The sequence below is a fragment of the Asparagus officinalis genome, chromosome 4 (genome assembly GCF_001876935.1).
Source record: "Asparagus officinalis chromosome 4, Aspof.V1, whole genome shotgun sequence".
In the NCBI taxonomy this organism is placed as follows: Eukaryota; Viridiplantae; Streptophyta; class Magnoliopsida; order Asparagales; family Asparagaceae; genus Asparagus; species Asparagus officinalis.
In genome coordinates, this window is record NC_033797.1 from 85,007,202 (window position 1) to 85,020,532 (window position 13,331).

The 13,331-nt window shown below is 42.5% G+C and overlaps 2 protein-coding genes across 2 annotated transcripts; one reads left to right on the forward strand and one right to left on the reverse strand.

Moving 5' to 3' along the window:
* Nucleotides 4,164-5,141, forward strand: LOC109839012 (protein TRANSPARENT TESTA GLABRA 1-like). Its single transcript, XM_020407445.1, is given in 5 exon segments — nt 4,164-4,580; nt 4,789-4,917; nt 4,920-4,953; nt 4,956-5,089; nt 5,091-5,141. Coding segments are annotated over 5 exon segments (495 nt in total). The 5' UTR covers nt 4,164-4,433.
* On the reverse strand, nt 10,273-13,021 carry LOC109839013 (mitogen-activated protein kinase 9-like). Its single transcript, XM_020407446.1, has 4 exons — nt 12,883-13,021; nt 11,117-11,159; nt 10,893-10,978; nt 10,273-10,704 (listed from the first exon to the last, which is right to left on the reverse strand). Exons 1-4 carry the CDS (start codon nt 12,994-12,996, stop codon nt 10,273-10,275), a joined length of 675 nt encoding a protein of 224 aa, XP_020263035.1. The 5' UTR covers nt 12,997-13,021.

Consider the following 13,331-nt stretch of genomic DNA (forward strand, 5'->3'; position numbering starts at 1 on the left):
AAGAAGTAGTGAAAATCTCAGATTTGGGTTTCCCTTTTATAGGGAAATCCTATTGCTGAGCTGTCGACAGGCTATCAATAGCCTGAGAGAAGCTCGTCCGCGCTTGAGGAGCTCGCCAACTTGCCCTGAGCTCACCTGTCTTGGATAGAACCTGCCTGCATCCCGTTCGCTTGCCTGAAGTTGTTTGAACTCGCCTGTATGGGGTCCGCGCTGATGTTGTCTTGGATAGAACCCGCCATTAGCTCGCCTGCCATGAGCTCACCTGATCATGCTCGAGCTCACTTGCGGAAGTTCCTAACCCGCCATTAGCTCGCCTGCCATGAGCTCACCTGATCATGCTCGAGCTCACTTGCGGAAGTTCCTCGAGCTCGCCTAACCTCATCAAGACCTCGCCTGCACTAATGTTTGGATCTACACCCAAACTAACAATCTCCCACTTGGAGACCAAACCGCCATCAGCAGGCTATCTCAACAAGTATTATCTCCTGTATGGTTCCTCCCTCATCACCTATGCATGAAGGCCAACTGATGTTACACACAACTCTAGTTTCTGAATGGTCACCGTCTTTGTTAACATATCTGTTGGATTCTTACTTCCTGAAATCTTCTCCGGTTTCAACACATCATCTTCCAACATGGGTCTGATGAAGTAGTTGTAGGCGTCGAAAAATGCCTATAGGTATCCACACATAGCTCGAGACGGAGAGAAGATGACGAACGTCGTTATCCGAATTATCTAACGCCGACCAATGCATGAAACAAAACGGCCAATGCTAGATGGCCCGCGTGCTCACCGGCCACCACCAAGTGGCTAACACGTTCACTATTCACCTCCAACTTAACAAAATTTATGATGCAAGTCGGTGAAGCGTACGAGTCAATGTAACACATGAAATGGCAAAAGACAACGCAGCTAGGAGTTGTGTTTCACCCAAAAGGGGCGAAACACCATGTGTGACTCGCACATATCATGTGTGACTCGCACATATCATGTGTGGCTCGGCTATTGGAAGTTGTATGTCTTTTCGTCAGCTTTCCAACGCATCTTGAATCACCTCATTCCGAGATCGGACGAGAGAGTTAGAGCTAAAACACCCGAGGTAGTACGAACTGGCTCGGTGACTCGCACCCATGCGAGTCACCAAATGGTGGCTCGCACAAAAAGTGATATTTTAGCCATGTTGTGATTTGATTCTGAAGAAACTCAAAACACAAAAGTTATAGGTCTTTTCATCAGCTTTCTAACGCATCTTGAATCACCTCATTCCGAGATCGGACAAGAGAGTTAGATCCAAAAAACCCGAGATAGTACGAACTGACTCGCATGACTGCGAGCCACCTGGCCGAGCCACCAAATGGTAGCTCGCACAAAAAGTGATGTTTCGGCCATGTTGTGATTTGATTCTAAAGAAACTCAAAACACAAAAGTTGTAGGTCTTTTCATCATCTTTTCAACACATCTTGAATCACCTCATTCCGAATCGGACGAGAGAGTTAGAGCCAAAACACCCGAGGTAGTACGAACTGGCTCGCATGGCTGCGAGCCACCTGGCCGAGCCACCAAATGGTGGTGTGATTTGATTCTGAAGAAACTCAAAACACAAAAGTTGTAGGTCTTTTCGTCAGCTTTCCAACGCATCTTGAATCACCTCATTCCAAAATCGGACGAGAGAGTTAGAGCCAAAACAACCGAGGTAGTACGAACTGACTCGCATGGCCACCTGGCCGAGCCACCCAAATCTGGGCCCAGATCTGAGCCCAGATCTGGTTTGAAGAGCCTATAAATAGACCCCTAGGCTCATTGTTTGAAGGTGGGACTTTGGAAAGGGGAAACTCTGCAGGATTAAAGACTCAAGACTAAAAAAGATTGGAGCTTTCGAGCTTTGAGGACTCGGACTTTTCAGATCTGGTTTTTGGCGATCATCCACGCCAAATAAGGCAGGAGTTCGAGAGAGATCAGATCTGAGATCTACACGGTCATCCTCCGGATCAAAACTTAGTTTTTGATCCCGAGAAGAGTATTGATTTCGCTTGGTCGATTTCGATTACTTAGGGCTATTATTTTCTTAGTGAAATAATCCCCTCGGCCGTTATTTCCTTCGTGAAATAACACCCGTTATACCGTGTAGATCCGACCGGATCAAGATCGCATGGTGGTCCACGGATTAACCCCGGCGCGGGCAAAGAACCCACACAAGCGAGAGACCGCAAAACAGGATCTCGCGATTTGTTCGACAAATAAAGAAAGTTGTAATTTTCTCTTTTTTTCTTTGATTTTGTTGTAACCGGATCTTATAAAAAACCGGATCTTTGTAACCGATAAACTGTTGCACAAGAGAACAATGACTTCAATTAAAATGATTTTCCCCACGAATAATCTGGCGACCACAGTGGGAGCCACCGATCTCGCTGCCGAGATCGTTGCGTCGCAGCCGCGGATCTCAATCCCGGTCGAGGAGGAGGTCGAGTATGAATTCGACCAACAAAAGTTCGAGGAGTATCTGTCATCCTCGTCCGGATCCACCTCCCCCCGCAAGTCCAAGAAGTTCTCCTCCAGGAAAAAAGTCCGTTGGTATGAAGAAGTGCAGAATGCCAACGAAGATCTCCTCCAGGAGAAAAATCTGTTCCTGCCAACGCCTCCGCTGCTGAGGGCATAGTGACTCTCTCAAAGAGAGCCCGCCAGAGGCGACGTCAATGCCTGGCGCGACAATTCGCAAAGGCGATGGAGTCCATTGACGGAATCCGCTATAACGCGGATCTGAAGAACAGGAGAGGCAAACAGCCTCAACAACCAATGAATGGCAGCTCCTCCAAACCGCCAACGAATGAATAGATCCGTGTCAAGCGGAATCGTTCGACACTTGAGGAGCGCATTCGCAAGCGCCGCACACTGTCAGCGCAAGCACGGGCTCAAGTCCAAGAAGCCCGCAAAAGACTGCAGAAAGAAGTGGCCAAAAAGCCACCACCAACCCGCCAAGTATGGAGGCCGAAGTCTGAAGCGGCGATTCAGGCTAAGGAGCAACCTTTGCAGCCTTCAACAAAAGTTCAACCTCCGGCGAACCAACCTAAATCTCCGACAATTCCCATAGCTACTCCAGGAGATCCTGCAGAATCATCCCGAAGAAAGAAGTCAGTTTTGGAGTGCCTCGGTCCACTTCCTGATGGACGATGCAAAGCTCCAGTTCAAGAACGTTTGGGTCCGATAAAGAAGCCCCGAACGACTCAACATGCTGAGAGTCGCCGCCACCCTCAACATGACAAAGAGATCAGTGCAGCTAGGCGCACCAATTTGCACATTGAAGTTCAGGAGCCCGCTGAGAACTCACGCTCACAAAGGCATGTTTCGAGGCGCGTGACTCTTGAAAGCCCAAAGAAGACAGTTCGCCATCAGAAGGAAACATTGTCGTCTGATGACGATAGCGTTATACCTGAGAAGTCGTGCCAACACACGATAGGTTACTCCGACCTTCAAACAGACGAGTTGTACTATCGTGTTTGGGGTACGAGTGAAACCAGGAAAAGGAGTCCTCGAGAACTAGAAACTCAATGCCCCTGTTCCAAACTCATTCGGGCAGTATTGTCTGAGTGTAACTGCATCAATACAGTCCCCGAAAGAATTTTGGTTTTCGAAAGGCTCAATACCGAAACGCCAAAACCAAGGCCTAGGCGTTTCCGACAAAGAAGAACGGTAGTTGAAGATGGAGAATTTCCGAGGGTCACCACTAATATGACCAGCAAAGGGACATCAACACAGGATAATCCCAAGTCGATTCCGGAAGCACCCTGGCGTGTAACATGTCTGCAGTCTGGAGCCATCATACGAGCAACTTATGGTAGGATTTAGACAAGATTACCTTCAGAAGATGAAGAATCGGATGCCAGCTCGGCGGTCGCATCAGATAATACGGTATCCTGCGAGGGACAACCCCGCGAGTCACTTATGATAAGTGCGGAACAAGTGGCCAAGATGCTCGAAGAAGCCATGGCTAAACAACAGGAGAGCTTCAGGTTCGAAATACAGATGACCATACAGAATATGAGAGAAATGCATGATCAACAAATCCAAGCACTGACAAACCAGTAAGGCGAACCAAGTCGTCGTAACCAGGTTAATTAGGAAGATGAGGACACATGTGTGAATTGAATGGCTAACTAGAGAGGCGATGCTTGTTGACCTGCTTGCAAATTCGAGACACATCCACACTCATCCCCCCTCCGCCGCCGCCGCCTAGGTCCACTCTTTTTGGTCACTCATCATCACCCAACCGCTCGCACAAAGTCTCTCGTCTCCCACCTCGTGCTCGCGCTCGTGGTCTTTGAAAAGTCTCCGCTGACTGTTAGTTACCAAGTCTCCTCGCCCACCCTCATAAAAATCCCCATCCCCCAACTCCGGAACTCCCTCAATCTCCCCCAAATCCCCACCCCGTCGGAAGATGGATAAGCCCTCTAACGAACCCAACACCTTCACCTACGACTCCCCTCACCCAATCTACGCCATGGCCTTCTCTCCTTCCATCTCCTCCCCTCTACCGCCTCGCGTCGCAGCTTGCCGGCGAGACCGCACCAAACCGCCGTGCGACGTCCTTCCTCCTTCTACCCCGACTAGCCTCTCGCTTCCTTCTCCCTCCCCCTCTCCCTCCCTTCGACGCACCCTTACCCTCGACCAAGCTCCTCTTCCATCGCGACCGCCTCCCACTCCCTCCTCGGCCTCGCTGCCGCACTCCCTCCGCCCTTGCGCAACATTAACGAGTCCTGCATCGATCTCCCGGTCGCCTCTTCAACAAACAGCAAGTCCAGGACGATTACTCCGCCCCGCTGACGTCTTCGACTGGACGAGGACCGGAGCCCGTTCGATTGTGTACCTCCAGCATCGACAGTCACCTGCACCAATTCTTGGACGTCGAGCGTCGCGCCGTCGGAAACCCGACTTCATCGCCCACGATAAGGAGGTCTACGCATTGCCTGGGGCGAGGCTGGGGTTTTTTCGGCTTCTGTTTCCGCGATGGTCGGTCAGCGAATCGTTGATCCTGCGGGATAAAGGACATCCATCTATGTGTACGAGAGCCCAGGCACCGACAAACAGCCGCTGTCTGAGAATTGCGTGGAACAAGATGGATGCTGAGTACATGGCCACGATCTGAGATGGACCAGCAATAAGGTCGGTCTTGGATATCAGGTCGCCGGCGATGCCTGTCGGGAGCTGCAGAGGCACCGCCAGTGTGAACTGCCATCCGCGTGGCCCCGAGAGTGTCCGAGGCATATTTGACTCGCGGGGGGATGCACGGGCAGGCGCTATATGGGATTGCCGGTGGGGACGCCGCGTGCTCGAGCAATCGCGGGGGCCCCCGGGTGGGGGCGGGCGGAGGGAATCGATCCGGTGCTTGTATCGCGGGTGGGAGATCTCAGTTGCAAGTGGTCGCGGTGGGCCGATTGGATTGGGATTGCCTTTGGGAATAAGGTGCAGCTCCTGAGGGTTTGAGGAGGTACGTGCTTTTGCATCTGCTGTTGTTTTTTTTTTTTTGGAGATTTGTGTGAAATGTGGTTAGTTTTAGGAATTGGTTAGGGGAGTAATGGGAAATTTGGTGTTGGGAGATGTGGTTGATGATGCACCAAGAGCATGTTGGTGTGGTTGCTTGTGCTCTAGTTATAGGAATGTAGTATATGGTGGAAGTGATTTTGTATTGGTACAGTAGATACTGTTTATGCTTCTCCTAAGATAGTGTACATCAGTGCAGTGGATAGGCAATTGGCAAAGATATATTTCATGAATGATTTATTGAGTCGTAATGGCTTCTCGAGTACTTCGTTGTATAAAGGTGATCTCGTCATCAGACTCATCACATTTGTTTTGAAGAGATACAGTGGGTGAACCATACCCCCTTAGTTTCATTAATAAGAATTTAAAGAAATAAGCTAAGAAGCACAAAGGAAGCCGAAGAGAAAAACCAAGATACAGAGGATATGATGCTAACCAAAAAGATAAATGGTTATATTAATAAACAATAGGTAAAAGGTCAGCAAAGGCTCCCTTTATAAGGACAGGATCAGGAGTCAAACTACATAATATTCCTAAGATCCAGAACAAAAGATTAAGTGGAAGATCGTATTCGTTCATGACAATGTCATGCTCCAATCCTCGCTCTTGATTAGAAGAAATGTCTGGATCACTCCTATCAATCAGAAGGCGAAAGTATTGATTGCATGCTCTGACCAATGTAATGATCATATATGAAAGAGTAAGATCTTTAAATGTTACTAAATATTTTATTATTACGTTGTCCCCTTATTTGTCAAATAATAGTATCTCCTACCAAATTCCACAATGGTTTTATATAGAAGTTGTGATCTTATATGTGTCAAATAGAGCTCATTATCTTATCTGTGATTTTGAATGTGCCATGGGGTTGGAAGGGTGTTTGGTTGTAGCGTTCTAATCATTATGAAGGTTCGAGCTGAGTGAACAAAGGGAAAAGTTGTTTCCAGTTATTGTTTGATCTGCATGTGTATATGCGCGCGCACGTCAGTGTGTCTAAGTAAGGCTTTTTGCCTTTTTTTTTTTATTTTTATTTTTTTTTTGGGGGGGGGGGGAGTGCAGGGTGGTGGTGAAGTGCAGTTTTGAGATCACTTATGAAAGAGCTGGGGGGATGAAATACAAAGTCATTTCTAGTTATCCTGTTATCCACACATGCATATTTGGCAACAAGGAGTTATATGTCTAGTTCAGAGCATTACACAATGAAGAGATCTTGGGGGGAAAAAGTGAATGTCCTTGAATGCTTACATGGCGCTTGCTGCATGAGTAGAAAATGATGAGCATCATGGAGGTGTAATGGCTACATCTATTGAGGAGATGAGGTGATGGATTGTCTTAGATTTTTCTTTAAGTCCTCTGAAGAATTGACAAGAAATCCTAACATAACATGGGAATATCCCTGGACGTCTCCTTTGCAGTGATTGGAAAAAATTTTAGACCAATGCTTACTATGTTTAAGGCTATAGTCATAGTAGCAAACCAGATTGTACTCTTCTAGGAGGGAAAAGGATAACGTTAAGAAGCAAGTGGTGATTATTGGCAAATACTTCTCAAGGACAAATTTTCAAAACCAACCTATTTACAAATTTAATCGCAGAAAACAACCCACTTCAAATTTAATTGCAAAAACCGACCTGGTTTCAGCCTTAGCGCTGAAACCAGGTCGGTTTTTGTGAAAAAACTTTCGAAACTTCACGGGAGTTGAACTCCCGTGAAGTTTCCCAGTACAAAAAAAAAAAATGAACTACGAAACTTCACGGGAGTTCAACTCCCGTGAAGTTTCGGATAAAAATTTTCAAAAACCGACCTGGTTTCAGCTCCAGGGCTGAAACCAGGTCGGTTTTTGCAATTAAATCTGAAATAGGTTGTTTTCTGCGATTAAATTTGTAAATAGGTTGGTTTTGAAAATTTGTCCTACTTCTCAAACCCTTCTTGCATGCATGTCATCATGTTGGCAGGCACTGCAACTTATAAGCGTCTTGCCATCTACACTATAAGATTCAGTTACCTGTACGCTGTTTATGGTATTTAAAAGTCTGTTAAAGGTTGATTTTGCATTTCCGTAATAGGCTGCAGATGGATGCATTGAGAATTTGATATTCTAATTCTTATTATTTCTTTTGATCTTAAGGTAATTATGTCTCTGTTTTAATTCCCATATGACTTCATCAGTTCTTGCTAATTGAAATGTTTGAAGTGTAATCTTGAAGGAGGCATATTCTTAAATCCAAGCAAAGTACCCCTACTGTAACCTATAGGGGGGGGGTTATTTCTTGATAAGATGGGACTGACATTATAGCGGTGGAGGAGAGAGAAAATCGCTCCTAAAGTAGGAGAATGTTCAGTTGACTAAGAGAATTGAAATTTTCTGGGGACATATGTTATTCTGCTGAAGACGTTGGCTGAGGGTGCTACTTTTATGTAAGAATGGTATTGTGTGAGGGAGGATACATGTCACGTATGTATGTTATATAGGCTGGCCATTCTATATCAATAAGCAATGTCATTCTAATGTCACGTATGTATGTTATATAGGCTTGCCATTCTCTATATATATATAAAAACCTCACTATCCTAAAAACTAAAAACCAATCCTCTCCATTAGATCTAGATTCATCCAATGGCTGAGATTAAAGCTGCATAAGGGTAATTAGGTAAAATAAACAGCCCACTAAGAGATGTAATTAATGCTTCTCTGTTGAGTTCTCCATTTCCCCATGCAACTCTCTCTCTCTCTCTCCAAAATCACAACAACTCTCTCTGTCTTCAACATCTCCCTTCTTCAACCTTCGTCTTCTTCAACCTCTCTCTCTCCAAAATCACAGCAACTCTCTCTTCTTCAACCTTCGTCTTCATGATTTATGAAATTATTTTGACGCTTCGTCTTCACGGTCTTCTTCAACCTTCGTCTTCATGATTCAGTGGGCTCTTCACGGTCTTCTTCAACCTTCGTCTTCATGATTCAGTGGGCTGTTAAATTATTTTGACGCTTTAATGTTAAGTTTATAAAATTTGTTTGATTTTTCGTCTAAAAGTTTTAGTTTTAACCTTAAAGGTCGTAGATTTTTGTTGTAAAAGGTGAAATATTTCACCTTTTAGTCTGAAAAGTTTTTTGTTTTTTGAAGAAACCAGTTAAAAAACGAAGAGACACATAAGTGAATCTCGATTCACTGCAGTGAATCTCGATTCACAGCAGTGAATCTCGATTCACAGCAGTGAAGCCAGATTCAGTATGTGAGGTGTTTGTTTTTTACCATAAAAATCGTAATTTTTTGCTGTAAAAGATGAAATCTTTTCATGGTTTAAAATTTTATAGCTTGTTTTTTACCGTAAGTTTCTTATTCTTTTTGTTTAAAATTTTATAGCTTGTTTTTTACCATAAGTTTCTTATTCTTCAATATAATCCAGATTCAATGGAGTGACTCCAGATTCACTGGAGTGAATCCAGATTCACTCCAGCGAAAGCTTGGATGGTTAGGATGGTTTTTAATGAATTGTTGAAGAAATAAATGCATGTGCTGTAATTTCGAAGAAATAAACGCATGAGTGAATCTAGATTCACTGCAGTGAATCCAGATTCAGTTATGTGAGGTGTTTGTTTTTTACCATAAAAATCGTAACTTTTTACTGTAAAATGTGAAATCTTATCATGGTTTAAAATTTTATAGCTTGTTTTTTACCATAAGTTTCTTATTCTTTTTGTTTTTTATTTTTGCTGATTTGCTATTATTTGATAACGAGTTTCAGTCCACTGAATCTGGATTCAATTCAGTGAATCTGGATTCACTCCAATGAATCGAGCTTCAATATAATCCAGATTCAATGGAGTGAATCCAGATTCACTAGAGTGAATCCAAATTCACTCCAGCGAAAGCTTAGATGGTTAGGATGATTTTTAATGAATTGTTGTTGTGTTCTTCATGAGAAGATGGGAGATCAAAGCTTGATAGAAGATGGACGTGAGTTACAGAGAGTAGGAAGTGAGTTAGAGAGAGAAATGGGGAAATGGAGAACTCAACAGAGAAGCATTAATGTTGCTAGCCACCATTAATGTAGTGAATTGTTCCACGTGTTGTATTTTTGGTTTCCAATGTTGCCAGCCACCATTAATGTAGTGAATTGTTCCAATTTTACCCTTTTCATATTAATGATGTGTATTAAATTTGTCTATATTTATAATTCTGCCATTAAAATGTAGGCCATTGGATTAGATAGATTGGAGGGTTAGGATTGGTTTTTAGTTCTCTAGGTTTTTATTAGAACCTCTCCCTATATATATATATATATATATATACACGTGCAATGCACGTGGTAAATTTTTTAATTTATTATTTTGTTATTGATTCATTTCATTAAGATTTATTTAGTTTAAACCATGTATCAAACATATGGATACATACATTGCACGTGATACATATTAAGAAACTACAAGAGTCAAAATTAATAATGTTTTCATAATTATGCATTGAACTTATACACAATACACAAGATGAATGCCAATTAAACATTATCTCACAGGACTAATTAGAATATTGTCCATAGAGAAGGAACCTAATCAACCATATATATGGTGCACGTGATAAAAGTGACCGCACAATCAAGAAAAAGTTTGTTGATCTTAGCTTCAAGTCCCGATGAAAAACATTGGCTGATAACCAATAACACACAAAAAACAACCATTGATATTGTTAGAGAAAAATAGTTGTCAACGCCCAATCAAGCCAGCAAAAAAAAGGCATTCACCAATGTGGATATACTTCATAGCTATGGATATACTTCATAGCTCGCAAAAGTTGGTACATAAAAAACTGATGGTGTTCAGGCGTGAGATCGTCATTTGCCTTGATAACTTGATTAAGGTTAGATTCCATCAACTTGAAAACAACATAAATATCTTTAAATTCTCTCCGTGAGGGAGGAAGCATTATGTGCCTAATTTCTACAATGTCAGGGTGGCGGAGCAGCCCAAGCAATTTGATTTCTCGCAAGATGCGAGTAGCATCCGAAACATGCTCGAAGACATCGTTTATCTTCTTGATTGTCACCTTCTCTCCATTGTGGGTATCCACGGCCGCGTCGACGACCCCATAACTTCCCTTGCCGACCACCTCATGAATCTGGTATCGGCTCGCTTCGCCGTATTCAGTGAAGAAGTCTGCTTCATTTGTGCTCTGCATAAGTTCATAGCTTAAAAAGCTAGCTACCTATCTTAAAGAAAATGCAGATACGGTTAAAAATCCTAACTTGTTGCTAACATTGAATGATACAATGAAAGTTAGCAAGAATCAAACAACTGGGTAATTGAATTCTTGTTGAAATGGAAATCAAACTATAAATATCTCCAGAAGGATATGTATACCTGAATACAGTCAGGTAGATCATCACAAAGCATAAAGATTAATATTGGAGAAACGGCTCCACTCACAAGCCCACGTTGTAAAGCACCCTTCAGGAGAGAGAGATGCAACTATAAATATCTCCAGAAGGATATGTATACCTGAATACAGTCAGGTAGATCATCACAAAGCATAAAGATTAATATTGGAGAAACGGCTCCACTCACAAGCCCACGTTGTAAAGCACCCTTCAGGAGAGAGAGATGTCTTGGTTTTGGAGCATTCCACTCCTGCAGGAAACAATTTACTCTTTTTCAAACAATGACCAATAAGAACAAGAATATAACGGAATATGAGACGTATACATAGGAAGACATACTTGAAGATATCGAAACCTTCTCAGTTAAAAAAATTGCTTATGTTAGTAATTCAATCTACAATATTGATTCCACTCTCAGATTCTAATCCAATGAGCTCATGTAATAGTGGCAGAAATATTAAGTCTAAGTATTTGGGGGGGAAACTTTTAGATAGAAAGTAGTGTCCTATGCTATGCACTAAGATCATCAAACCAATGCAGACACATTCAACAGTGAATTTACCATACATTGAGAAGTTTTCTCCTATTATATTGAAAGTTGTAGAGTAAGATTTACGGACATGTTGGGCTATGTGGCATTTGTCAGATGTGCACTCAACACATCCTTGAGGACTCGTGCCAAGTGCCATTTTGATTCATGACACGCTCACAAATTAGTGTGCATCTCCCGCGATAAACCTCTAGCAATATATTTTTCTGTGTCTTATGGTCCGTTAGCAATTTGTCCTAGATTCTTTTGTCTTTAATTTTTTACTAATATTTGCGACATACACTCAGAATAACAAATTACAAAAGTCCCAACTCCTCACTAATTCTTTTCCATGTACTCTTTATACAAGTCCCAACTCCTCACTAATTATTTTCCATGTACTCTTTATACCGGTTTAACAGAATAAATTCAGTGGTTAAGCTTGGAGAGACTGGCATTTAAGGAAGCAATGTCATCAGATCATTTCAAGAACTCTTCAATCTATCATAGCAAGTTGAATGAATCTACTACTTCTGCGTCACGCACCAGGTGGGAGTCCATGATTTCAATTTCGACGCCCATCCAGCCTCATAAGGGTGACATATGATGTACTTACCACTGAGAAAAATCTCCAACACTTGTGATAAGCTGCAGAAATAACAAATGCGTGAGGCCCTGTACCTGTACCAAATCAGATGTCTCCAAACTCCAAAGAGGGGAACGTCAAAAGGATAAAGCTTCATTTTTTTTGTGTGTAATAAAGTGTCCATGTATGAAATACGCTCCTAAAGTAATCGCATCGTGAGCATGTGAATGTAATCAGTTTACTGCCCTACAAAATTAATTGTGCTCTTTCATATGCACCTGTTTGGAATGGAGTTTGATATTGTTATACGCATGATGGATCCACCCTACCTACCTATGCAATCTACAAACTCCTTCCTTCACTCGCACATAAGCCGGATCAGGCGGTAAACATCCCAATATTGAGATCGGAAGGGGGGGTGTAGCAGTTACCTAAACCTAATCCTAATTACCCCATCCACAGAAGCAACACGTAAATTTTACAAGAATAATAACACTAATAATAATGGCAATCTTAAATGATGTTGAGATCGCCAGGAGGAGGAGCTCACCGAAAAGATGGAAGGGGAGGCGTGGCCGAGAGGAGCGAAGAGAGAAGTCCATAGCGCAGGAAGAAGAAGCACCACCAGTCAACATTCATATTACCAACCTTTTCCTTTTAAAGTTTAATGTTTAATGCTATCAGTCATTGCCAAGAGATTTGGCACAGTGATGACGTAAGGTTGATCATAAAACTAATATTAGACTCTCTATTTGGAGTTCCCACAGGACACGAAACTAATGATTTTTATGATCCAGAAATTTAAAATATGAGAATATGTTATATATTTGCAGTATCAGAATTCAGAAATGCAATTACCAGAAGCTGAAGGTTCATCAATCTGGAGCAATCAAGCTTCAAGATCTCCAAGGAGCAACAATTGCTGAACACCAAAAAAAGGGGGAAACAGGAAAAAAAACTATTAGTGGACATGTAGATACAACCAGATGACAAACTAACAAAGATATAACAGGAAATTGATTTCAAATTAAGACTATTGAGATTGAAGCATGCTAGATCCACTTCCTTCAGGTTAGCAGACAAGTTAAGGTTTAACTTAGATAGATGAAAACAGCAAGCTGAAGACGTGACTGTAAATTTCTTAATGTTGGGACATCCAATACAGTTGAGGGTCTACAACTTCTCTTGAACTTTTCATTTTTTCTCCGATTTCTTACGAGTCATAATAAATCCATAAATGCCATGACAATTTGAAGCCTAAAATGTTAATAGGAAATAGCAGATGCAAGCAGTTCTTTATTGAGCTC